The sequence below is a fragment of the Anolis sagrei genome, chromosome 2 (assembly GCF_037176765.1).
Source record: "Anolis sagrei isolate rAnoSag1 chromosome 2, rAnoSag1.mat, whole genome shotgun sequence".
NCBI lineage: Eukaryota > Metazoa > Chordata > Lepidosauria > Squamata > Dactyloidae > Anolis > Anolis sagrei.
The window spans coordinates 129,969,158-129,996,988 of record NC_090022.1 but is presented as its reverse complement, the minus strand read 5'-3'; the positions used below and the strand labels follow the sequence as shown (position 1 = coordinate 129,996,988).

At 40.7% G+C, this 27,831-nt stretch overlaps 1 protein-coding gene across 5 annotated transcripts in view; it reads left to right on the top strand.

The window, feature by feature from the left end:
* The window catches only part of TBC1D16 (TBC1 domain family member 16), a 65,761-nt gene that overhangs the window by 16,681 nt on the left and 21,249 nt on the right, over window positions 1–27,831 (top strand). For all 5 annotated transcript variants that reach the window (XM_060764329.2, XM_060764325.2, XM_067463847.1 and 2 more), the window contains exons 2-3: window positions 2,396–2,640; window positions 6,677–7,301. In XM_060764329.2, the coding sequence (XP_060620312.2) occupies window positions 2,463–2,640; window positions 6,677–7,301 (803 nt within the window). In that variant the 5' untranslated portion in view covers window positions 2,396–2,462. The remainder of the gene's footprint in view (window positions 1–2,395; window positions 2,641–6,676; window positions 7,302–27,831) is intronic.

Genomic DNA, 27,831 nt, shown 5'->3' with positions numbered 1-27,831 from the left:
TTAATGTTAAAGAGTGTTTAACATTAAGAAACAACTTTGGAATTTGGGGAAATTTGAAAGAGGAAGAAACTTTCCTTTTTACCTGTTTTTCTGGTGGAGCAGGAGACATTTCATATCAGATAATGGTGACAGTAGGAGCCTGATGTGGCTGTCCAAGCCCCATTTTCATGAGAAGTCAAAGGCTATGTTTACACAGCCTTCTTGTTGCTGTGCTGCAGAGGGAACAATAGGCATGACAGATTCCCAGATGTTACTTTGCTGCCAAACACTCAAAAGATATTCTGTTTTCTACATTACAGTATTTGAAAGTTCCAGCATGGTTCACTAGCCAACTACAGGAAATAAGGCAATAGTTGTGCAAATATTATTGACTGTATATTTCTAAGCCAAATTAGGAACATTTTTCATAGAGACAGCATCTGTTCCGTAATACAATTGCATGGTTCTTGTATAAATCCCTTCTGATTTGGAATACAGATTGTGCATCCCTTATCTGGAATTTGAAAATACTCCATGTGGGTGGTTGAATAAATTCTGGGTTTGGACTTGTTTCCATCTCCATGATATTTCATTATGCACATATGTGCAGGTACAGTGGGTGCTCTGGATCCATGGACTGCTCTTCCACAATTTCAACTGACCACAGATCATCATGACCCATATTATTAAATGGCAGTGACATGAACACAGACACACTGAGGCGTAGGCATTCATGTTGCTGCCATTTAATAATATAGAATATAACCACCCATGGTTTTGTTTTTGTATCTACACAAGATCCTGGAACTAAAACCCTTTGGATAGAGTGGGCCCTCCTACCCAAGTTTTCTTAAATCTGAAACACCAAAATATTTTTGATCCTTAGAATTTTTGGATAAGAGATACTACCACCTCATCACATTGAAAGGAGAAAGCATTGGCGACCATCTCTTTAAGAGTAGAGAATCACCTCTCTTATGTCCTCAGAAGACCCATTTGGAGTTCTGTCTCCCCCTCATACTCCAACAGGGAAACTTAAGAGCTGGTAATACATTCATCTTTTACATTCATCACAAGGCCAATATTACTTTTTTAAGTTAGGAGAAATAACAGTATTTGAAAACCAAGAGATCCCTTGCCCTGCCCTGCCCCCCCCCCCAAAGGAGACTGACACCAGTTTAAAACCCCCATTTTCCATGGGATCCTATTGTTCTGCCCCATACTCCAGAGGATATAAGAGACAGGGATCCAGGTGATAACAATTTCTTTCCAAGCGATGCTATTGTTCTGAATCAAACCCCATAGGAATGCAAAAGACTGCTGGTGATTGGGCAATGGAATAAGATAGGAAGCCTTTGATAGTTCCCATCTCACCTGTTTTTCAGTTGTAAACATGGGAGTAAAGTGTAATAAACAGTAGGAGCTCTGAACACCATTGCTGGCCTGTATACAGAGTTCCCTCCTTTCAGGACATTTCAGCCTCTTTTCAACCCTGAAACATGTGATGAGCCCTGTGCCTCTCCATGCTTGAAAAGAGGCTGAAGTGTCCTATGAGGGAGAAATTTCTTAATGTGATGAGGTATATTGCGGGGGTTCTCTCCTTTCAGGACACTTCTCCCTCATTTCAACCACAGAGGGCTATGCATAACAGCCAGAAGTAGTTCAACTCATGATGAACTCAGTGCCTCTCCATGCTTGAAAAGAAGGTGAAGTATCACACAACTCAATGTGATAAGGTGGATCTGTCTTTCATTTATTCACAAGTTTTGTGTCATCTTCATATTTTTTCTGGAACTTTTCCCCCATATAGTACTAAAGTCAGGATATCTAGTGTTAATGGCAACAACAAAGGTCTGGGACTAAGCTGTGAACTTAAAAACAAATGCATTTTCAGTTGTGTGTGTGCGTGTGCACGCGTGGTTTCACATTGCCTGTTAAAGTATGCTAACCCTGTGAATTCCATAGGATTTTCTTGAACAAGGAATACTCAGAAGTGGCTTGCCATTTTGTTTCTCTGAAATGTAGTCTACAGCACCTGGCATTTGTTTGTGTTTTTCATCCAGGTGCTAACCTACACTAATGCTGCTTGCATTCCAAGATCAGATGGGTTCTGGTATCAGAGTTCTGTTTTGTTGTGGGAAGGCCAAAAATTAATCTTTGATAGCAGAAAGTGTAATAGGAATTTACTTTAGGGGTAGGTTTTTATGAATTGCAGTCTATTTGTCAGATTTTTGAGTGATCATCTAAAGTAGGCAGGTATATAGGAAGAAAGGATACTTGTGAATAATTAAGATGGGGTGGGGGGTCATAATTTTTCCAAATGCTACAGTTTCTCCCAGATGAAGACAGGAAGAGCATATAATTTTGTTGTTCCGATTTATGTTGTTCATTGTGGCGCTTTCTTCTTTTTCATCAGGCAGAACTTACTATATGTATTAAGTGATTGACTGAAGTCAGCAAAGGATGGAAACACTCCCTTGGCAATGTCTCTGGGAAGATTACTCCGGCGTGCCTCTTCGAAAGCCTCTGACCTCCTGACCTTAAATGCTAGTTGCAGTGGAGGTTCATCTTCAGTCTTGGATGGGGAGATCATCTACTCCAAAAACAATGTCTGTGTCCATCCGCCTGAGATGCTGCAAGGCATCGTGGAACATCACCCCGGTGAGAACAGAGAGCTGAACAGAGAGTCTAGAAACATTTTATGGGATTACATTCTGTGCAAAGTGTAGTATGTAGGTTAATACTATTATTCCATTTCTTGGTTTCTTTTCCTTATTGTACACAAGAATTAGGTGGAAGTGGTGAAGTCTAGTTGAATTGGCAAGAATGTCTGAATGCATCAGAGCAATGTGGCTTAGCTATCATTTTGTCATGAATCTCTCCCTCTCCTGGACTTCTTATCTGTCAGCTATAGCCCAGTTTCAAAGTTTCTGTGCCAGTGGTTCTCAACCTGTGGGTCCCCAAATGTTTTGGTCTTCAACTCCCAGAAATCCTAACAGCTGGTAAATGGGCTGGGATTTCTGGGAGCTGTAGGCCAAAACACCTGGGGACCCACAGGTTGAGAACCACTGATCTATGCTATTGCTACTACAGAGGTTTCCTTTTAGGTAAAAACACAGCAATGTTTAAAATTCCACCTTTATGGGGGTTTTGTGCCCCTAACCACCACAAATGTGGAGGGCCATCCATTCTGTGATAAAACAATATTCATTGCAGTAATTGTGGAACTAAACTCCGCTTAATATAGATGAGCCAAGATTTTTATGCCAATGTTTGTTCGATTTAAAGGAGTGCTTCTCCAGCTGTTTCATACAGAAGGACCAAACCCCCTCCAATTAGCTACAATTGTGTCTTTCTTTTTTGGAAACTCAGCAGGAACCACCGCTTTCATCAGCACTACATTAAAGCTTTAAAAGGGGGTTTGGGAGCAATTTCATTCTTTCCTGACTGTGCTGTTTTCCAAGCAGAAATGGCTTCTTTTGCCCCTTGCACCCTCATGGCCTGTAAAGCTGCAATTAACAAAGACACTACAATAAAGATGCCAATGCCACTACTCAAAATAGCAGTTTCGGGGGCGGGGGGGGGGGGGCGGACATAAGGGTTAAACACCTTTCCGCAACAAGCCAACCTGTGTGCCCTGCAAAGCTCTTTTTACATTTTTTTAAAAAAAATGTTGGAAGATCAGGTCTCTCCCGTGATAATATGCTTTGCATTAATTAAGTTTAGCTTTTCTTCACCGGAAAGCATGCTGTAATTTATTTTTATTTTATTTATTTACCATACTTGTATCCTGCCTTTCTCAATCTCGAAGGGGACTCAAGGTAGCCTTACAAAGGCAACAATTCAATGCTGCATGTATACATGCATCAATTGGTAAACAAAACATGAAAACCATCCAATAAAACACAACATTAAAACAACAATTAAAATCACATAGTCCGGGTCATATTCCAATGCCAGTCCAGATTGGCTGGCTTGAATGATAACACTGCCCCTACTGTAACATAAGCTTTTTATGTGAAGTTCTATCTCTGCATGGTGTGTGTGTACGTTGTGATGGATACTGTCCATCACAGAAATGTTCTTTTTAGAACCAGCAATGCTCCATCATCCAAGTGTGGTGTCCAATCTCTTTGCTAGTGTGCAACAGACCTTTGGAAATAGTACCTTTCTGTTCTTCACTCCTGGATTGCACGTGAAAGTGGATTTTCTCTTTTCTTCTGTCTCTCCAAATAAATTGGGAATGTGGACCTTTCTGTTCACTGTTGGCAATCTCCTTCACCACATGTGTTTTCTAGAAAATTCCACACTAGAACACCAGGTCACTAAGTACCACTGTTTTGTAGATAGATAAATCGTTGCTGCTGATTTAGGTAAAGGGAACCAACACACCTCTTTGATAGTTTCTGTTACAAGAAAATTGTAATTGGGATAGCATTGCCTGTTCTATTTCACTGGGTGTTTTTACAAAGGGTAAAGAAAACCTGAACATAATTATTTTTCACAGCATACCGTTTTACCCACAGATCTCTTGCCTCCATAGTTAATCAGCAGTCGAAATTCTTCTGGAAATTTCTCCAACTAGGAGGTTTTGTATAGGAAAACATAACATTAATTCACCAATCACATTTGGTTTATTGGCATGATTTTATGTTCAATTTTAGTGAAATACTTGGCACATGAGTTTGCTTTAGACAAACAGTTTCTATAACAGAAAATAAAGAACAACACTCAAAAATAGAAATTCCAGACAAGAAACAATCAGGGCCAGCTAATCACCTCACAACAAAGGATTCCCCGAGGCAGTATAAAGCCAGACCTTGAAACTGCTAGACTATTAAATGCTAATCAAGGTGGTCAATTGCAACATTCACACTTACCTGAAACAGACAAGAATTCTTTTTCTCTCTCCCCCCCCCCCCCCCGGACATTCCAAAGACATATAAACCCAATTTTCCTAGTTTCCAACAAACCTCACAATCTCTGAGGATGCCTGCCACAGATGCAGGCGAAACATCAGGAGAGAATGCTTCAGTAACATGGCCATGTTGTTGTTCATTCGTTCAGTCGTCTCCGACTCTTCGTGACCTCATGGACCAGCCCACGCCAGAGCTCCCATACAGCCCAGAAAACTCACAACAACCCAGATTCTATATTACTTTCTCTAAAAACTGGAAATCAAAGGTTATTCAATGCCCTCCACAGTAAACATATATTTCCATGGCTTTATATGGTCCATAATTTCCAGATCAGGAACTGGTATCATATGTTTTTTAGATTGCAGCTCTGAGCACTCCTGGTCAATATAACCAGTAGTAAAGAGTCCTTGGATTTGTAGTTTGGTAATATCTGATCTAGATTCTCAACACAGGGTTAGACTTTCCCTTCATCTAGTGAAGGAGTGACCACCTGCTCAGGGATGAGAAAATGCTTGACCCTGTCCAGGCACCCTCAAACTGCAGCCCTCCAGCTGTTTGGGCCTTCAACTCCCAGAATTCCTGACAATTAAACAAGTTTGTTAGGACTTCTGGGAGTTGTAGGCCCAGCCACCTGGAGGGCCGCAGTTTGAGGATGCCTGCTGTAATCCAAGGTCAGACAGCTTTTGCCCCCACCCGCCCTTCAATGGTTTGAACTGTAACTCCTGCCATCCCTCACCATTGACTATCCTGTCTAGGAGAGCTGCCAAGAGATGTTGTTAATCTTCATCTGGAGGGCCAAAAGTTGTCTATCTTGATTCACTCTTTAGGAAATGTGGCAAAATTGCCCTCTTTTTGGCCACTGGTTCACCTAGGATGGCATAAGGGAGCACAATATTTCATTCCTCTTTCAAAGAACACAGTGTGAAAATGTGTTCCATGTACTAGTTTGCAAAATTTCAAATGAATTTTCAAGTTACGGTGTAGCTTATATTTTTCTATGAGCAAAATTGTTGCACAAGTAACAAGCAGAGAGGAGAAGCTGAGGATTGAAGACCCTAGCAAACCAAATTGCAGCCTCACCAAAGAGATCTGGAATAATACCTTATGGTCTGCAGCATTCTTATCCTTATGTCAAGGTCACAATTAACCAGATGCTCCCTCTCCTTACATGAAAATAACACAACCCCATCAAATTGAATTTCTTGGAAAAGGAATTTGCATTTCCGTTTTTGTTTCCCTCAAAAAAAAAAGTGTGTCTGAAAAGGTTTACAAAATGTAGCAACGATAATACTCAAGCATAAAACTTATTTGTAACAAGCTGGAAGCACTAGCACCAGCAAAAAATGCAAGCCAAGGCAAACAAGATCATTCACATGTTAGGCTCTGATCTAAATTGCTGTGGGTTCTAGGTTCCTCAAGAGAAAAATCAACAATTACTACTTGAAATGAATGAAGCCACAATGAGATGCTTTGTGAATGTCTTGAAAATTGGGGGAGGATATATTTCTAGAAGAGTGGTCAAGGACCAGGCAAGTGATGAAGGCAGTCCAATTGCTGTCTAGGAATCCGGATGCCAGGCACCTTTTAGGGCAGAGCTCAATGCTGCAGATTTTTCTGGACAGCAGCTTCTCAAAAGCCTAGTCTGCATAGCTGCTGGGTGATGTGATTAGAAAGCAACATCTGGAGAGCCACATATTCATCAGTCCTAGTTTTAGGACATCCAAGGCTTGTAAAGTGATGATTTGGCTATGACTCTGAGTCATTATGTTTTTTTGCAGGCTATTTGTGTCTGTACATGGAGAAAGACGAGCTCCTTGGCACCACTCTCATTCTGGCCTGGGTCCCAAATTCTCGTATCCAGAGACAGGATGAGGAGGCCCTCCGCTACATCACACCCGAGAGCTCTCCAGTCCGCAAGGTTCCCCGCAAGCGCAACCGCCACACTCAGGGTTTTGGCACCCCTATGCAGGCTTCTCCCTCGGAACAGAAACGGACTATGGCCCTGAAAGAGGAGGAGGATATTTTGACGGTGTCACAGCTGGTTAGGGACGTGGCTCATGTCAGCTCCCCTTCGGAAGATGGGGAGAAGCTCTCTCAGAGTTGCTTGGCAACGGAGAGCATCCATAACTCAGTGGAGCCGACTCATAGTGACTCAGGAATCTTATCGACAATCAGTTCTCAGGATGAGCAGAACCGGTTGGAAGAGGCAGCCGAAGAAGGTCTGGAGGGCCACTTGGAGACCGGGGAAGACGAGGGCTCTTTGGAGTTGTCTGCCGATGAGGTTAGCAGGGACAGCACCTTTGATTCTGATTCTGATGCCTTCTCTTCACCCTTCTGTCTCTCACCCATAAGTGAAGCACACGTGGAAAATGTTGGATCCGTGTTCCTGGTTAATGAAAACAGGTGAGATTGTGTTCCTGAGTTTCTCCTGAGGGGCAGAGGGCAAACAGAAAGGACAAGGGGGAATAAAAGAGTTGTAGAATCATTTTTTCTCACTTCTAAAGGAAGGCTTGTTCCCTCTTTTACTCTCATGAGTAATCAGAGGTATGTTCTACTGAAAAATAAACATTGCTGACTTTAATGGGATTTAAACTCACGTATTGGATTGTGGTCTAAGTCTTTCTTGTTGAACCTCAGAAATAGGGGTCTGGAAACCCATTAGAGACCCAAAGCTGGTGACTTTTTAAAATATATTTGTGTCAACAATGGCTAGGAACAGGATCATGTTAGGGCCCCTTCCACACAACTGTATAAAATCCCACTATCTGCTTTTTACTGGATTATATGGTGGTGTGAACTCAGATAATCTAATTCAAAGCAGATATTGTGGATTATCTGCCTTGATATTCTGGGTTATATAGCTGTGTAGAAGGGCAGGTCCTGATGTTTTTCCTGGAGAAGGGTGTATATAGTGTTCTAGAAATGTAATGAAACTATTGTCCATGTGTTTTCTCTTTGCAAGCTTTGCCCACTCACTTGTTTAAGTATGCCTCCCAATGCAGCTTGACACCTAGCTTTTGTTTATTGGTGTTATGGAGGATTAATTTCTAGCCGCCTATCCAGATTCCTTCTTAACTAGTTGTTTCATTCATATTTGGTGAGGATCCGCAGTGGTGCAATGGGTCTAACCCTTGTGCCAGCTGAACTGCTGACCTGAAGGCTGACCGTTCGAATCTGTGAGATGCGGTGAACTCCCCCTGTCAGCTCCAACTTACCATGCTGGGACATGAAAGAAGCCTCCCACAGGATGGTAACACATTCAAGTGTTACCTGGGTAAATTATCTTACACCAGAAGCGACTTTCAGATTCTCAAGTCACTTCTGACATGATTAAAAAAAATAATATTTGGTTCATAGTTGTATAAGAACATTTATTCTTTCCACTTGCATGAAAGAGTCATATTAATGGTGTTTTTCAGTAGCCTGGCTGTGTCCTTGTAGTTTAGGTTAGCTGCACTGTTCTTTATGTAATGAAGGCTGCCAGCTTTATAAATCGCTCTGTTGATTTCCCTCGGCTTTTCTTGAAATCTATTGTGTAGTGCCTTGGCAACCCTTTTCTGTCTCTGTGCTCTGAAAGCTACAATAAATGCTATTTGTCACCCTGTGATAAATTGCAGACCTGCTTTTCTAGGGTAAAGATTTATTCTTTATCAATAGAATGTGACTGAAACCACAACTCTCCCATTTAGGTCTGTGCCGCGCATTTGCCCACTTGGATGCTCATTCACGTTCATTGTGAGGAGAGGCTGCCCTCATGTGGCCTTTCACTTATATTGAAAAATAGCATATATGAGAAACATTAAACTAGGGATGACTGGGATTTTTTTGTTATCCTGGGTCATTGCCTCTTTCAGTTGTTCTAAAGCCCCATGTGCTCTTGATGCTACCAACAGAAGGCATCCACAACCCGTAGTTTGTTTTTGATGGAATAATGAGGTTTAAAGTATCAAGAGTTCCTCTTTTCTCAGAAAATATGTTGCCGTCTAAAGCATCTTTGTGTGAAATGAATCAAAATCAGTAGGAGAGACTCTTCAGAGAACATGTTTGTAGAATCATGTTGAGTTCAACCGTGTGGTGTTAGTCTTGGGGAGTTTGACTTGAACATGTAATGCATGTCTTTTCCAAGGCAATAAAATAATTAAAGAATATAAGCCTGGATCTATACATTGCCATATAACATCCAGATTATCTGCTTTGAACGAGATTATATGGCAATGTAGACTGATATAACCCAGTTCGAAGCAGATAATCTGAATTATTTCCTTTAATAATCTGGATTATATGGCAATGTAAATCCATCCAAAGAAGAGTGGTGTTGGATAGGACCAAGAGCCTGTTTAATTCATCATAATAGCCATCAATAAGGTGTTTTTTTTTTTAAAAAAAACGCAAACAAAGCATTGGGTTGCTGTGAGTTTTCCAGGCTGTCTGACCATGTTCCAGAAGCATTCTGTCCTGATGTATCGCCCACATCTATGGCAGGCATCCTCAGAGATTGTGAGGTCTGTTGCAAACTAGGAAAATTGGGTTTATATATGTGTAGAATGTCCAGGGTGGGAGAAAGAAATCTTATCTGTTGGAGGCAGGTGTGAATGTTTCAGTTGACCACCTTGATTAGCATTTTAATGGCCTAGCAGTTTCAAGGTCTGGCTTCTTATTGCCTGGGGGAACCTTTTGTTGGGAGGTGATTAGCTGGCCCTGATTGTTTCTTGTCTAGAATTCCCCTGATTTTGAGTGTTGTTCTTTATTTACTGTTACGATTTTAGAGTTTTTTTTTAATACTTGTAGCCAGTCTTTGAAAATACATTAAATGAAGCAGGATATCATCTCATCATAGTTAGAGCCTTCACACTTTTAGGGGCTGAAAGAAGGGCATCTCCTGAAGGTCTTATTGAGAGAGGCATAGTCCATTAGATAGATGGACCTATGTTGTAAAGGACTTATTCACTAAGCAGTTTGAATGCATGACACAGATGTAGGTTTCACCTCCAGTACTAAGTACATTTCAGCTCTACTCAGAAAGCTTCCTTTGTCTGCAGTTGGTAATATTCTGTTGCTTTACTGCTGGTAGTTATTGCAAGAAAGGATGTTTGTGGTGTGTAGTTCAGTGCAATTTGCTAATAATTTGTTTCATTTGCCAACCACATCCCCAATTTTTACACAACCTAATCTTAGGCATGAAGACTTGTGGTGTTCTTACTCCATTGAGGTTTCCGTATCTCATAGACTGTATTCTGTCCTCTTGATACTAAATATGTCAGGGCCGAAGGTGTGGGGTGAAATCTCAGTGTGTGAGTATTGCATCAAACTTGTGGATATAGGTAGTCCCCAAGTTATGAACAAGATAAGTTCTGTAGGTTTGTTCTTAACTTGAATTTGTAAGTTGGAACAGATACATTTTAAAAGTATAACTCCAGCCAATTAAGTGTGTGTGTGCACGCGTGCGTGCTCACATGCTCTTTGGATAACATAGGGAAGGGTCAACACCCTTATGGTGTCGCTTTTCTGTCTGTGGCCCTGTTCAGAATATTGCACTTCACTTTCTGTCCTTGTGATAATTGGATTTAGAAAAATGTGGATTGTTGTGGAAACAAGGACTGGTGAGAAAGCTTCAGTGGAGACACCTTTCCCCCATTACAACTCTTTCAGGGGTGAATTTCCCTTTCTAAAGGTAGTTTTCTCTCACTTCCTGTTGTATCACCCCCGTCCTATGCATTGTTGAGTGTTTGTAACTTGGGGACTGCTTGCATTGTTTTTTTGTGGCATATTGTCTGCAACAGTGGCTGATGCTCAGTGTGGTTAATGTTTAATGATGTCGTCATTTAACCTTGTTGGATTTTGGAATATTTTCACATTCATATAATGAGATACACAAGAGGCCTCTAGTGGCCTCTTGTGGTTGCAGTTGGCTCTTTCCTGATCATTCATTGTTAAGTCATCATCATCATCATCATTTAATTACTTATTAATCGCCCTCCATCCAAGATGCTCTAGGCGATTTACAAGCTAAAATTGTAAAGGACCACTCCTACCAACTCAGGACCTGCCATGTTATCACATCAGGGCTATAAAGTGGGCACCTCATATTCCTGCCTCCTGCATAATTCTGGGAAATATATTCTGGGAAGGTGAGGACTGTCTAGCCGAGAATTTAAAAGGCCCTTGCCTAAACTACGTTTCCCAGAATTCTGCAGACAGTAGAAATGTGGGGCTGCCTGCTTTAAAGCCCTGGTGTGATGACATGAAATTCTCATTAGCTCCAGATCTGGCCAGCTAGAAATCCCAGCAGATGCAGATGTGGGCAGCTGCAGTTTCCATCAGTTCTACTTGTGACCAGATAGAACTGCCATCAGCCCTAGATCTGAGTGGTTGCTCCCACCATCAGCCCCAGTTTGCCTGGAATTCAACTCCCATTAGCCCCATATCTAGCTGTTCTGCAACTCACAGCTGCCCTCCTAACCAGTCAGATGGCTCAGCCTTCTTGTTGGGCTAAAAATCCCATCATCCCCAGATTGCCTAGTGAAGGGGTAAGGATGTTGAGAAATGCAGCCTGGCAAGTACACTGAGCCATATGGCCATGGGTCTCTGGATATGATTGGACTCCAGCTCTCATCACCCTCTATTGATCTCCCTAACCCCATCAGTATTTTAAATTGGTCATGATGGGTATGTGTGCCAAGTTTGGTCAGATTCATCATAGGTGGTCATGACATAGCTTTCCAGAGGCCAGCTTCCATAATTCTCTATCAAGCCTCCCCAAAACCCACCATTATTTTAAGATGGAACATGATGGATCTATGTACCATGTTTGGTCCTGGTCCCTCAAACTACGTTGGAGTCATCCAAGAACATCGATACATATTAAGTCATATAGAGAGGGGGGGGGCGGGTGGGAGAGAGGGAGGGAGGGAGCGGGAGAGAGAACGAACACATACTGATTGAATCAAGACTTTGAATGTCCAGTACTTTAAAATGAGTTTATTGTTACAGAAACATTATTAAGAGAAGGTGTCAATAAAACACAACCCATCTTCCTGCAAAAAATCCCCTGAGTTTTGAATCCCAATGGCTTTCATCATGCTAGTATAGATTTGGGATTGCCACCTATTTGCAATAAGCTCTTCATCTTTATTATCTACATGACAGATGGAAGCAACAGAGTTCTTTCTATGCTACAAATAGTTGTATCTGTTGAGTTTGTCCATTCAACCAGAAGGGTAATTTCAGGGGTTGTTTTTTTTTTAAAGAAGTTGCCCATGTTTGCAAATATCATTAAGTTTGGGACAGAAAAACCTTGAGGCTTCAAACATTCTAATAGAAGAGAAAGCAGAACTGACCCATTTTCTTGCCTCTCATTTCACACAACGAAATTGTCTCTGGTTACAAGGCTCAGGGCTGGAATAAGATAACACGTGGTCTGGGCTTTGGAACCTCAGCTGCTAATTATACATATAAAAGCCAAACATCATGATGCATTAAAAATTCTGCTCATATATGTGTAATGGGGTTCAGTGAACTTTACTCCTATTATATATGTGCATTAGCTAGGTACATCTGCTCCTTGAAGTCAGAAGTCTTAAAAAAGAAGGGTTCTCACCTATACAGAGTTCTGCTAACTTCTGCCTTCAAGATACTCCTTGAAAATGTATGCAGGAATATAATTTCTTTAAAATGGAAATATTCCTAGATAAACAAACAAGTCTTTGTGTCTCATACATCTGTGGCCCCTGTTGGTGCAGTAGGTTAAACCACTGAGCTGCTGAACTTGCTGATAGAAAGGTTGGCAGTTTGAATCCAGGGAGCGGGGTGAGCTCCTGCTGTTATCCCCAGCTTCTGCCAACCTAGCATTTTGAAAACATGCAAATGTGAGTAAATCAATAGGTACCATTCCACCAGGAAGGTAACAGCACTCTTTGCAGTCATGCTGACCACATGGCCTTGGAGGAGTCTACAGATAATGCCAGCCCTGTGCTATTAGCCTCAGCTTCTGCCAACCTAGCAGTTCGAAAACATGCAAATGTGAGTAGATCAATAGGTCCCGCTCCGGTGGGAAGGTAACAGCACTCAATGCAGTCATGGAGGACCTTGGAGGCGTCTACGGATAACGCCAGCTCTTCAGCTTAGAAGCACCCCCCCCCCACCCCCAGAGCCAGACACGACTAGACTTAATGTCAAGGGAAACCTTTACCTTTACTTTTACTATGATCACATCCACTGATTTTCTCAGGTTCTCTTTTTGCTAATATAGTACTGAGTCCCCTAGTTTGTCAGGTGAACTCATATTACCTTTTGCAGAGCTCAGAAAGATAAAATATGTGAAACCAAACAGCAGCATCTCTAGAGTAATTTATCTGGTTAGCTTTCAAAGAACCCCCCTGCCTCCCTTTACCAAGTTGGCTTCTGCATGTCATCAGCTGTCAGACTTGGCATTCCCTTCTAGCGTTTAGGAAAAAACTAAAGACCTGGATGTGGGACCAAGCTTTTGGCCATGCTGACAACTGATTAAAGGACCTATCGATAGACAAGGATAATGGAATGGAATGGATATATGGACTCTGATATATGGACTCTGACATGAGATAGTTTTTATGATTTTAATAGGTATTGATGTTTCATTTTAATTGTTGAACTGTTATATTTTGTATTGTTTGTTGTGTGATTTGGGCATCTAATTGTGCCTCCTTTGTAAGCCGCCCTGAGTCCCCCCCGGGGTGAGAAGGGCGGGGTATAAGTAGATGAAATAAATAAATAAATGGTCCCAGTTCATTGAACAATCAATTTTATTTTTAAATTATCTTAAATAAATGACCAAATTGAAAGAAATGTGTGCCATTTTCAAAGCATTATCTCCTGTATAGTCTGTTGTTTGCCATGGTGAATGCATTTGTCACCAAACCCCATTAAAGCTTTCTTCTTTCTCCAAAATTAGCATGTTTCTCTATAAAGCTATTATTTAGCAGTATTTTTTGTGTATTAAGCATGAAAATATAGTGTTTTCCTTTCTAACAAAACCAAGAACATCAGTTAAGAAACCAGAGTTTGATGTATCAAGTGAAAAGTAGGATTCTCACAAGGCAGCCCATCTGGGATTTGATTTGATGCAATTCTTGCATATTTATTGTCTTTTCTGTTGAAGGGGGAGATGGTTTTTAAATTGCTTCCTTGTTCAGCAATTATATTGTGCAAGGAATATGCTAGTGTCTGAGGAGGCGGCACTGGTGGCCAGAGCTGATAGCAATGGCTACAGGATCTTGCATCATGTTGTTGTGGCAACCCACTTCAGAGACTATTAGTAGCTTTGGTCTCCGAGAATAAACAGGAGATGAAATTACAGACAGGACACTTGTGAGGCAAAGACATTGGCTGGAGTATTGGGAGAGCAAGGCTTTTGTATCTTTGGGCTTTGCGGCTGCTGTGTAACACTAAAGCATGGCTCACTTATTATAATCATACAAAGCAGCTTTTTATTTGTAAAATTCAAAGCAGTTAGGAGACAACCTGTCTGAATTCTTCTCCAGTGTGTGTGCACCTCCTTGTCTTCTTCTGTCACTGTGCTAACTCCAGAAATGTGTGGCATCATATTACCTGTGGCATTAGCCTGCGTTCGACATGCTGATTGAAACGATGCAAATTACACTTCAGGAAAGATATCTGTTTGCTGTGGCTCCTTAAAGAGAGCAGGTTCCATGCCTAAATTACCAGTAAAACCCATTCACAAAATTTGCCCGCATAGCAAGCCTAAATCTAAAGTAATACCATTAGTGGAAGATGTTATATGTGTGTAGTAGTAGGTCCATTGCTTTCTCCCACTTGCATAAAAATGACCCCTTGGGACACAAAAGCTTATGCAGCTGATAGCTGTGATTTCCCTTTTTGCACATAGTCTGGAACCGGGTTTTGTCCAGCACAGTGTCATTTGCAGTAGTAAAATGACACTGATTGACAGGCCATTTTTGAACTCTTTTTAGGTCCAATCCTTGGTGCACGATCCAGGATGAAAAAATATATGATTATAAGAAAGTATCCATAAAAGGTGTTTATTTAAATCCACCCTGAGTCCTTTTGAGAAGATAGAGTGGAATATATTATTATTATTATTATTATTATTATTATTACTACTACTACTACTACTATTACAGTGTCTAATCTCTAGGTTGGCTTTTTTAGCATTTACTCTTGTTCCCCTTTGTCCATAGCCTGTCAGAATTAAAGACTAGTATGTGTAATGTTTTATTGTTGATAGTATACAACATTGAATGTTTTTCACTTTTGTTTTTTGTAAAATGCCCTGAGTCCCTCTAGGGAGAGAGGGCAGGTTAGAAATAAAGAAAAGGCAAAACTGAAGTTTCACAAACACAACCGTGGGTAGGAAAAGTCTGGTGGCAGCAGATTAGCCTGTTTCATTGGGGCTGTAGTGTTTCATAAGAAATGGCAGAGGTGAATCTGAGTAATTCTTATATACCTCTAGGATAAAAATAAAATCAGTAAGGAGTCCAAGGCAAGGAACTGTACCCCACTATTAGCAGAGGAAAGAAGCAAAGGTCAGCCACCAGTCTGAGTATGAGGTTTCCCTACTAGTATTAAATAAAACAGTCATCAGATGTTTAATCAAAAATTGCTCTCACTCATCCCTTTATTTTTACTGTTTACCATATAGGAGCAAATGGCATTCTGTCTTCTTATCCTATATTCTATCCTTTTATCCCATATTCCAATCTGATCTTTGAGGCATTAAGGAATGCAATCTCAATGTAAAACATGAGGACATAATGTATAGGACACAAAGTATACCTAATAATTCACTTTTAATATTCTCTCACTTGTGTTCAAGTATTTGTAAGTGACTTGTGATATTAAAAACTGGTGAATCATAGTAGAGAATTGATCAAATTTTTGTGTTGTCCACTTTGGCAGAGGACTGAAAAAAAAGGTAGCTTTGTAGAAAGGAGGCAGTAATGCCCTAAGGAACAGCTTCAAGGAACTGGGATCAAAACAGGAAACGTCAGAGGTATGAACTGCCTAGCATTGTGTAAATGTTTAAACAGCAGGGGGATTATTTTAGCTTGGTTGGCTTGTACGGGTCCTTCTGTGTTCACCAAGACAAGGGAGGAATGGTGGCTTTGATGGATTGTTGGCAGACGTTGCCGATTAGTTCATGAATGGAGAGTGATTTATCTCTCCCCCACCCAAGCATATAAATACTCAGAATGAACTACTTCAATAATATCACAATGTTTTATTCTAGAAATTCATGATTCCGAAATAAATAGATCACTCTAGTGAAAATATTAAATACTAAGTGACAGTACATCATATGATGGGCTTATTTGAGCCTTCTGGGGATAAAGCTCAGTATCTGAGAACTGTTCTGTTTTCCTCTAATCTGTGTCTTACTATACAAAGTCTTTCTTCCTTTCCCTCCACCATATTTGTCATTTATTATTCTTTATAGTCTCACATTACTAAATGACAACCATAATATTGCAAAATGTCTTTGTCTCTTGCATACATAATTTACATGTCTAGATTCCTATTTGCTTGGATAGTGTATTTTGTGAGAACTGTTGATTTTGAACTTCATTGGATGGGTGATCTCTAATTGATTGAAGAGTGTAGTGACAACACACATGCAAGTTGTTAAGCCAGGTTTTATCCATCCTGTATCTGTGCATTTAATTTTTTTTCTGCCTGTGTATATATTACCTTACATTTCTCCCTGTTGAAATGCATTTGTTGCTTTTGTCCCAAGTCTCTAATCAGTTACCATTAGTTTTGAATTCTTAACCTGCCCTCTGTGGTATTAGCTATCTCTCATAATTTGGTGTCACCCACTAATTTAATAAGCATACTTTCAATTATCTCATTCAACTTATTTATAAAATTTTTTTGAATAGCACTGCGGCCAGGACTGAATTCACACAAATAATTTCTCTCCAGAATGAAGAAAAACTATGCGTGAGCACTTTTGGCTTCAGATGGTCATCCATTTATGAATCCACCAGCATCTCCCAGCTCACATTTTACTATCTTGTTTCCAATAATATTGTGGAGGACCTTGCTGAAGGCCTTATTGAAATCAAGATACACTACATCCACAGATGTGTCCTTTCAGTAGATTGAGCGATTGTCTCTGAAAAGAAGTGCTCTGCTGTGTTTCCAAAGCCGGGGGTGAAGGCAACACGGTGTCATGGCACTGCTGGCAAGTTCTTCGTTAATCCACACGATAACTTACATTGTGTTGCTGCTCTCCATTATCTCTTGGCCTCTGGATCTGAGAATGTTCATGGAATATTTTTAATACCTGCACACATGAACACATAGTTTCCCCAATTCATGATGTGCTTGAAATAGAATACCCATAAGAGATCATCCATCCATCTGTCCAGTAGATGGCACACTTTTCTTAGTAAGACTGAGCACAATCGCAGGCAAAGCAGGCAGCTAAATCTAAATGGCAAGGGACTGGAAGCTGTCATAACCTTCAGAAAAATCCTATGGATGCCCTTCTGAGGAATCCAACAGGAGGCAGTGATGCTCCGTAGGAGACTATGCACCCTTCGTGTTATCATCTGGAAAAGTGGCAGTGCTGTGTGACATATTTTGCTTGTTCTTGTAGCTTGGTGAATACAGCTGGTGACAGCCTCCCTTGCCTTCTGAGTACATGCCATTGTGTTTGGGCTTGCAAGAAGCCCCAATTGATACCTGTGTCCTTCAGTTTCCTTCAGAAAGATTGCATGGACAGCCCGGCTTTGGGTGATTAAACAAATTGCTGAACCAAGGTCTTTCTGCAGGGCTCTGATTGGCCAACATATTCTTCTCCAGAGACATGGCCTTTGACCTCCTGTCCTCAGAGAGACAATGATTGAGAGAGCTGGAGTGTGGGCACGCCTTCAAATAGAGGACAATGCAAAATCCACTGGTTTCCTTTTCTCCCATAGGATACCATGAAAGCCTGGATAATAGATGGTCTAAACATGATGGCTTTAAGAGAGTGATATATGTGCATTTTAATGAGACTCCTTGCAGGGGGTCTGGGCATTTGCATGCTATTGATTTGTGCAGGTCAGAATGGAGTAGCGCCATCAGAGACCTGTGCTGCTTCTGATGCATTTTAAAAGAAGCAAAGTTTCTAGCCCTTAAGACAGAAGAAAAAGCTATTTATTTGATATCATGTATGCATTATTTGCTGATCACTGGATGATAAGATGAGCTTTGGCAGGCTTAAAGCCCTATCTGCATAATGTTAGATTGTGTGGCAAATGTCCCTACACAGTAACATTTGAAGTTGTAGTTGGATCAAAGTGTGACACACGTAAGAATGATTGCCTCTTCTGAAAAATATCTCTTGGTACAAAATTAAAGAGGCAGTTGATGCTATTGGCCTGATTGTTTACAACCTCAGAAGTAATCTAGTTCAGGACTTCGGAACCTGGACATTTGTGCAAGATGAATGCAAGATGTTTTCCTGTCGTACTGCCAAATTCTACCAACATCCTACTGTGGCCCCAAGAGTTGCAAGCATTCACAAGAAAGCATCACAACAATTCCAAACATATACTTAGGTGAGCATGTCTTTAAAGAAATGTTACTGCACAAAGTAACTTGGAGGACATATGAATGTTTGTTGGTACTATCTGAAGTGCTATTTTTAGATCAATGTCTTTCTTGAGACTCTTACATGCGGATGTTTATGCTCTGTCGGCATTGCATGTTTGCCAATCTTTTTTGTTGTAAACCGCCCTGAGTCCCCTCGGGGAAATAGGGCAGGATAAAAATAAAGTTTTATTATTATTTCTGAAAGATCTTTAACAAAGCTAAATGGATTAGGGTCTCCCCTTTCTTCTCCATCTGGCTGACCTGTCTGTATTTCTTCAAGTGAGGAAAATTAGCTGAAGACAGCTGTTCAAAGAAAATGCTTCCTATTTCGTTACAGATTTCTTGCAGAGTAGAGAAATACTTCATATATTGATTTTCTTGCTCATGGATATTCATGTATCACTTGTCACAATCCTAAATTGGAGCAGGGGGAGATGGTGAAATCAGTGCTTTTGCAAATCTTACAGGAAAGAGGATGTTAGGAAGGTGACATGGCAGGGTTTAGAAAGTTGTATACAGTGATGCTTGGGGAGACTAGTGAAAATAGTGACTGTGTGGCAGTAGGAATGACAAGTTCAGAGGAACAGTTCATAGCAATAGGAGTACAGGTTCTCAATTCCCAGTTGATTTTGAATACTTGGAAACACACAGTGGGTACAGATGCCGTTTACACTTCATCAGCATTTGATTATAAATTCAAGATAGGTGAATTGCCCTCGGATGCAATGGATGCAGTGATCTTTGCTGCATTATAAGGAAAGATTGTAAGTGTGACAAAACAGACCAAATGTCTGCCTAATTCAGCGTTATTGACAAAAAGAGAATTTGAAATACAAATTCATACCTACAAGGGCTGTGCTGTGGTTTTGATTGAAGTTTTAAAATGTGGGTAGGTAAACACAGGAATAGGTAAACAAATGTGCTGCAGTGGCTCAGTGGGTTAAACCGCTAAGCTGTAGAACTTGCTGACCGGAAGGTCGGTAGTTCGAATCCATGGGATGGGGTGAGCTTCCGTTTTTCACTTCAGCTTCTGCCAACCTAGCAGTTCGAAAACATGTAAATGTGAGTAGACCAATAGGTACTGCTTCAGCAGGAAGGTAACGGCGCTCCATACAGTCATGCCAGCCACATGACCTAGGAGGTGTCTAAGGACAACTCTGGCTCTTCAAGATGCGCACCATCCCCAGAGTCAGACTCAACTAGATTTAATGTCAAGGGGAAACCTTTACCTTTAAACACAGAAGAGTCATAAAATTGGAAAATGCTGCTTGATTGAACAAATCACAGGAAAAGGACAAAGTACACAGAAAGATCCTTTTCATGTATCTTTGGTTTCACAGCCTGTTCCCTTTTGATCACATTATCATCTTAATCTTGGATTCTTCATTTCACTAGCTTCTTTTTTTACTTTTTTGCAAATATCTGCAACCACTTGCAACATTTTTCCCCACTTGATACAATCATTGGTTATTTTTGTAATGGCTACAACAATAACAGCTGAAATGATTGTAACTGTTTTTGTTTCCTTGACCCTAGCATTAATCTGGCCTTGTAAAAGAACTGACAAAACGTATTGGCCAACAATAATATTTGCTGTCTGCTTGCCTTGGCATACTCTCTTAGGTTATTTGGCACTTTATACTCAGAAAATATCCCCTGCGTGGCCACCTAAAGGCAAATCCTACTCCAGTATTAATCTCGGCATTCATTCCAAACATATTCCCCTGTGTTATTTTAAGATGAGTCATTTCCTGTGCATTATCATCCATATTTAACCAAAGAACCTTTTTTTTCTATCTGCATACTGCTTGCTTGTCGACTTATTGTGGCTCGATGATTTCCATAGGGTTATCTTAGGCAAGGAATAATGAAAGGTGGTTTTGCCAGTTCCTTGCTTGGAAACAAGGAACTGGCAAAACAATACAGCACCTGGTATTTGTTGATGATCTGCCATCCAAGAACTACCCAAATGCGACCCCGGTTAGTTCTTGGATGGTAAGATCAGAGAGTATCTGTTACCTTTAAGTTGTTGCTGTTGTTGTTGTTATTTAGACCTATAACATAGAGGCATTATTTTAGATATTCTTTTATTAAGAAGGGAGGAGTACCCGATGGTGCAATGGGTTAAACCCTTGTGCCGGTAGAACCGCTGACCGACAGGTCAGTGGTTCGAATCCAGGGAGAGTGGGTTGAACTCCGTCAACTCCAGCTCCCCATGCAGGAACATTGGAGAAGCCTCCCACAAGGATGGTAAAACATCAAACTTGCGTCCCCTGGGCAACAACCTTACAGATGGGCAATTCTCTCACACCAGAAGTGACTTGCAATTTCTCAAGTCACTCCGGACATGAAATAAAAATTAAGAAGGGAGTTTTTTTTCCGCTGCATGGCTTGGTGCTCTAATCTGAGCTACCCTTGAAACAGGATTTTTAAAAAAATCGTCCAGCAACCTTTTGCTCTGCTCTCCCCACTTTCTCTCCCTCTCTGGCTGTGGAAAACTGTGCAGCCATACTTTTAGAAGATTTGAACAGCAAGGCCAATCTCTTTGGGTGGCTCTGTCCTTGGCAGAATACAAAATGGGGAGCGTGTTGAGATGCCTGCTTTAATCTGCCAGGCAAAAGACCCCCTAAGAATCGTCGTTTGGCCCAAAATGCCAGAAGTCTGAGAACAAAACACATTTTCAGGGATTTCCAGCAATTTGGGTCTTGATGATTTGATTGAAATTAGCATAATGAGCTTTGACTTTTATTTTTGCATGGGTGGGTGAGGAGGAGGGCAAGAGAGAAAACACAGCAAAACTCTCCATTGATTCTTTATTTAAAGAAAAAATAAAATAAACACAACCAAGAAAGCACTCCTTTTCTAGGCTGGACCAGCTGAAAGGTAAACATTTGTCTTCATGCTGTGCTAAGAAATCACATTTTCCATCTCTTGGATTTGGGGAGGTGGTGGTGGAGTGTTACATTTCAATTGATTTATTAACAAGCTGAAGTCTGCGTGTAAAGGACCCCCCTCCTTCTGTACAGAACGTAAAGACGTATCATTTGGCTTTTGCAATACTTGCCTTGTTCTGGAAGGGAGGTCAGGTTCATGTCCACGCCTGCCTCTCAATGGTTAGCTGTGTTAATCTGCTCAGGGCTGTGTGAGTGTGTTTATTCATAAGTGTCAGACGACCAGCCCTGTCACCACTAAGCAACTGTAACAACAAAAATGTTGAGGAAAATCCTTTCCTCGGATATACCCACGCACGCCTCACCTGCTTAGTGAATATGTTTTTCAAAAACTGAAGCATGAGCGCCTATGTGGATGGGTTCATGTATGCACACAAATGTATGTACACACACACACATCTTGCATAAAGCTGATTAAACCATATGGATTATTTCTCAGCAAACTCCTGGCAGCTTTTTTTGCATTCCGTTCAGTAGTAAGCTGTTTATCCTCTTTGCATCTGTTATAGTAGCTGGCAAACCTTTTCAGTGGTGTAAGTTTGTAAATCTTTTTAGTAGATGTCAGTATGACCATATTTCAGTACCAGAAGACTTCAAAGCATGTAAATACTAAGCACTGTTACTCATGACATCAAAATGCATGCAGTACAAAATATGTGATGCAACTTATATAAATCCACATCAGTTTTGCAGCATATTCTTATTAGCCTGTCACGATGTGGAAGGTGGGCTCAACCTGCAAGGAGGAGGTTGACAAACTTTTGTGGAGGGAAGCATTTGCAGACAGTACCCATGCTTTCAGAAATGTTAAATACGTTTGAAATGGCTCTTGGATTTTCTTTCTCAAAATTAAAGGCCAGGGGCATCAGAGCCAGTGTGGAAGCTAATGTGCTTTACTAATACTCTGATTCCACCCTCCAAAAGGTGACCTTTGGATAGTGGCAGAGCATTCTAACCTTTGCCTCAGGTGTGGCTATTCCTGTCAAATTGTCACCTGAATGTAGCTTTCCCTCCATAGTTTTCTAGCCCATTGAGAAACATGGTGGGATTTTATAAAGACCTGTCTTTTATCCTCCCATCCCACAGCTGTGTCCTGAGCTAGAGTCACAAGGGAATTCACCTTTTTAAAGAAAGTGTGTAGGGATTCTAACATGGTTTGTCATTCTGATATCCTTTTCTTCTTTCCAAGATGTTGGAAATAGCAATCTTCCATGGCTCCGCTAACTGGTTAACATTTTGATTTGTTTATAATGCTATGTATATTGTTATGCTGTTGTTTTATCGAGGCCTTGGCCTTTGTAAGCCACATCGAGTCCTTCGGGAGATGTTAGCGGGGTACAAATAAAGTTAATAAATAAATAAAAACTGTTTGTAAATGTGTATAGTTGTTAACCTATATTGTATGTGCATTTTGGTTTTCCAGTTTGTACCTTTTGGTGTGGGAGGAGTTTCAGACACAGGACTCCATTTTTGTTATACAGTATACTTTTAGACTTTGATGGAGGCGGATTGCAGTTTGTCTCCTTTCAGGCTTCAGTGAGTATAGTTATACAGTTTAGACTATATCGATATGCTTTAAGACATTGGACTATGAACTAGTATGCTTATTTATTTATCGTGTCATCCGCAACCAGAACATTGTATTACATTTCTAATAGAACAAAACAAACAAACAGATTTAAAAAAACACAAATTTTGCAAACTTGGTAGCTGATTAAATGTCCTTTAACCAGTATCTGGCCACTTGGAGTGCCTCTGGTGTTGCCGCAAGAAGGTCCTCCATCGTGCATGTAGTAGGGCTCAGGTTGCATTGCAGCAGGTGGTCAGTGGTTTGCTCTTCTCCACACTCACATGTCGTGGATTCAACTTTGTAGCCCCATTTCTTAAGATTGGCTCTGCATCTCATGGTGCCAGAGCGCAGTCTATTCAGCGCCTTCCAATAGTATGCTGAATATATACAAGAAATTTGTTAGTAAACCTGAGATGTTATTTTCAAAGAAGATTTTTTTTTATCCCTGAGTGCATATTTTAAACAAGTGGTTTTTAAGGGAGAGTAGATGGGCAACTTCAACTTCAAAGAAACAACCATCCTCTGCTAACCAAATATATTTTTGTAGTGGCATGTCTTTATCCTTGGTAGTTTAAAGACATGATTCTTCAGTTTAACAGCTGAGTTACCTGAGTGCCATTACATTAATGCTTATGAATATCACTTGTTCAAAGGGTTGACTTCTAAACAGTCATGCTTTTCTTGACTAGTGGTTTTCAAAATATTCGTGGAGATTCTCATTTGCCAAACATATGTGACATCATTTTTACTTTTCAATGTGGTTATGGTGAAGTTAATTCCAATAGGTTATGGAATTTCCAATGCAAGAGTCCCACACTGAATGCTGCTCTAGCATGTGGCAGCAAACACTGCCCTACGTCATAATTTTAGTCCTGAATCGAGTAATTCCATTTAATCATTTACATTTGTCTATGTTTTGACTCACCATTCAACAACCAGTTCAATGGGCCTATTTTTCCATGGGAATCGCCAACAGGACTCTTTCCCTTTTGAAGATAGAATCCTGAACGCTTGGTCTTGCATCTACGCATCCCTCAAAACCATCTTCTTGCTCCACAAAACCTAATTCCTGCTTGCTGCCCCTGTACATTTTCATGCCTGCATGCTTTTGGCACTTGTGTGCACACAATTTCCGGTTTGTAGACTGGAGAGTAAAGATTTGACACCAAGCCTTCTCATGCGGCACCTCAGAATCCAAAATGACTGATATTGCTGTCATATCAATCTAAAGGCTTTTATTTTTTAGCACCCCATCTCTGCCCAAATTGATGAGCGGCTTTCAGAGCAGGCAAAATAAAAATAGTCTGGGCTTTGAACACTATGTTAATTTATAAAATTCCTGACATAGATAAACTTTTTTGAATTTGCTTTCCAGCTTTATATAGAAATTAAGTGTAAGCACTTTTATGCTTTGTTTTTTTTTAATGATTTTTGTTTCTTTCATTGTGCATAACTAGGCAAATTTGTCCATGGCAGGCGTGTTCCTAATTTAGTCCCTAGTGACCTCTGTAGCCATGATTGGCAGGCTGCTGTCAAGGAAGAACTTGTGCCTGGATGGTGGGAAGGAGCAGAACAAATGCCAGAGGACAGCTCCAGCTCCCCTGGGGGACTGGGCTAAAAAGGTGAAAGAAATGCAATTACGGGATGTTTTCTAGCAGAGAAAGTTAATTAGCTTCTTAAAGAGTGTTTAGTGGTATTTGCTAGGGGGAAATGGACACATAGCAAAGGGGTGAGTGGGTATGGGTGGGAGCTGAATCTATTTTGGCTTTCTAGAATCTTGTTCTGCAATGCTGCCAGAATTTTTTCTCTCTCCAAAGAATGATGTAAGATACTGGGTGACTGAAAAGAGAGGGAATATAGTCTTGCTTCAGTGTTTCAACAGATATAAGGAGGTTGTGGGAGCGCCTCCCTCTTACTGAATGTGTTTGGGAATCTGAGCTGTTAGGCTCAAAAATAACCCTCAGCTGGGGCAATTCTATCAAAATATAGCAGAGTACCAGCAGACACTTACACATGGTGAGAAGGGATAGCCTTCTATTCCATAGGATGGCTCAGGATTGCAGTATCAGAACTTTATGTTTAAAAATATTTATTGAAATAAAAAGAAATACATTCTTGATAGAAAAGTCTTGGAGCTAACTAGACAGTTACTAAATCTCATCGTTTAAAGAAGGTAAAGGTTTTTTAAAAAAGTCCATGCAGCTACATTTTGCCTACAGAGAGGCAAAATGTGCATCCTCATAGGGAGAAAGAAAAGCAGAAATGGTGGAGACCGCATAGTCAACCCAGGGCAGTTTAAATTTAAGAGGAAGTTTCCTTACAGAAATTCCATTACTACGGCATCAAAGGGGAGGAGACAGTGGCTAACAGTAAAGAGGAAAGACAAAGCCTTTTTGGGAAACATGCATAGGAATGTGGGGGAAGGAATCCCTCAGCTTAGCCCTGTCTCTAGTCTAGCTACTCATTGAGGACTAGAAACGTGATGACACAAAAACTTGTGCAATCCAGGGATGAAACCCAACACAATGCAGTGAGGGATTAGATATGGGTGATCATGTTGTGACTCAATCCAGACAACATGGAGACATGTTTGATAAATCAACAACTGCAGTTTTGGGCCACAGTCTATTTTAGGTAGGATAGTATTCCCTCTGAAAGATCCAGTGTTGATGCCTACAGGGTATCGTTGACCAGCTTTGACTGTTATGGAACTTGTGCTCTTTTTTGGCAGAAAATATTGGGTCTCAGTCATTAAATATCTCTTGTTTAAATTGCTGTAATACAATTTACATGGGGCTAACTTTGACAAGTATTTGACAGTCACAGGTAGTGCAAAATTTAGCTAGACTTTTACCAAGTGCCTGCTTTGTAGACCACATTAAACTGATCTAGTAACAATTTTCCTAGTTCCCAACAGACCTCACAACCTCTGAGGATGCCTGCCATAGATGCAGGCAAAATGTCAGGAGAGAATGCTTCTCGAACATGGTCATGCAGCCCAAAAAACCTACAACAACCCACTTATCTAGTAACAATTTCCCTAGTGTGCATTCTGTCTCCAAACCCAAATGGAAGGTTTTGACCTATACAACTCTAATCAATTTGCAAGAAGGATATCTAAAGGGCAACATCCTTTCATATATGTTCTCTTTTAATTTACCATTATAATTGGAGGCCAAGGATGCTCCACCACAAACAAAGGCTCTGTTGGTGAGAACTTAAGGCAGAGGACTTTTCCAGTAGCAGAAATGTGGAATTCACTCCTGAGAGAAGCAGTATTGTCTGCTTCTTTGTAATTGGCCAGTGAAGACCACCTGATTCCATCAGGCTTTTAATATTTCAGGGTGTTGAGGTTTTTTAAAACAATTAATTAATTCTTGCATGTCAATCTTATCACATGGTTCAATTTGTTACTTAACCATGTTGTTGTTGTTCATTCGTTCAGTCGTTTCCGACTCTTCGTGACCTCATGGACCAGCCCACACCAGAGCTCTCTGTCAGCCGTCACCACCCCCAACTCCTTCAAGATCAAACCAGTGACTTCAAGGATGCCATCCATCCATCTTGCCCTTGGTCGGCCCCTCTTCCTTTTTCCTTCCATTTCCCCCAGCATCATTGTCTTCTCTAAGTTTTCCTTTCTTCTCATGATGTGGCCAAAGTACTTCATCTTTGCCTCAAATATCCTTCCCTCCAATGAGCAGTCGGGCTTTATTTCCTGAAGTATGGATTGGTTGGATCTTCTCGCGGTCCAAGGCACTCTCAGAACTTTCTTCCAACACCACAGTTCAAAAGCATCTATCTTCCTTTGCTCAGCCTTCCCTATGGTCCAGCTCTGACATCCATAAGTTACTATGGGGAATACCATTGCTTTTACTATGCAGATCTTCGTTGCCATATTTTAACCATATTTTTCTATTTTTATTGTACCTTACATTGAGTGTCTCTCAGATGGAGTTATGTAGGTGTAAGGCAATAGTTCTGAACCTGTGGGTCCCCAGGTGTTTTGGCCAACTCCCAGAAATCCCAGTCAGTTTATCAGCTGTTAGGATTTCTGGGAGTTGAAGGCCAAAACATCTGGAGACCCACAGGTTGAGAACCACTGGTGTAAGGAAAGGAGGAAGCATGTTATCTTATTACCAGCTTTTCTTTAGTTATACCCATCACCTCTTACATTTTTAGATCATAAGATTTGGAGGTAAAACCTCTGCCTTTTGTGGTGTATGGATAATAAGCCTTTTTAAAGTTGAAACAATTGGTAATGAACTTCTGACTCTTCACCAAAAGGTTTGCTGCTGATTCTAGAGGGTTTGGGGCTTAACACCCCATTAACCACAACATAGAACATTAACACAAAACAACTAAACATACTCGTCCATTCAAGATTGTAAATGCTTCTTTGAGTTTTGATCTCATTGTATCCTCTCTTAAATCAGTGGATAAGTTTTGACCTTCTGATACCTAAATAGGCCATGGTGCTTTAAGGCTCAAACTTGTGGCTTCACGTGGCTGATCAGCAGATCAGCATAGTCTGAGAAGAAAGGAGCAGTGATGTGAATGCTTTGATGGCCTTATCATTTCATGTGACTGCTAATAGAAAGGGCCTTGAGGCAAGAGAGCACAGAAGGAGTCTCCTGGATTCAGTTTAGTGTTGCAAAGGCCGTATGATACACCACAATCATTTCTTCCTGACTTCATTTCAGGCAAAGTTTTGCTGGATTTACTATTAAAATTAGTGTTTATAATAACTGCATTTAGGATTCAGATTTTGACAAAAAGGTGGGGAAGGATTTGTTTGCATTTAAATGACACAAAAATG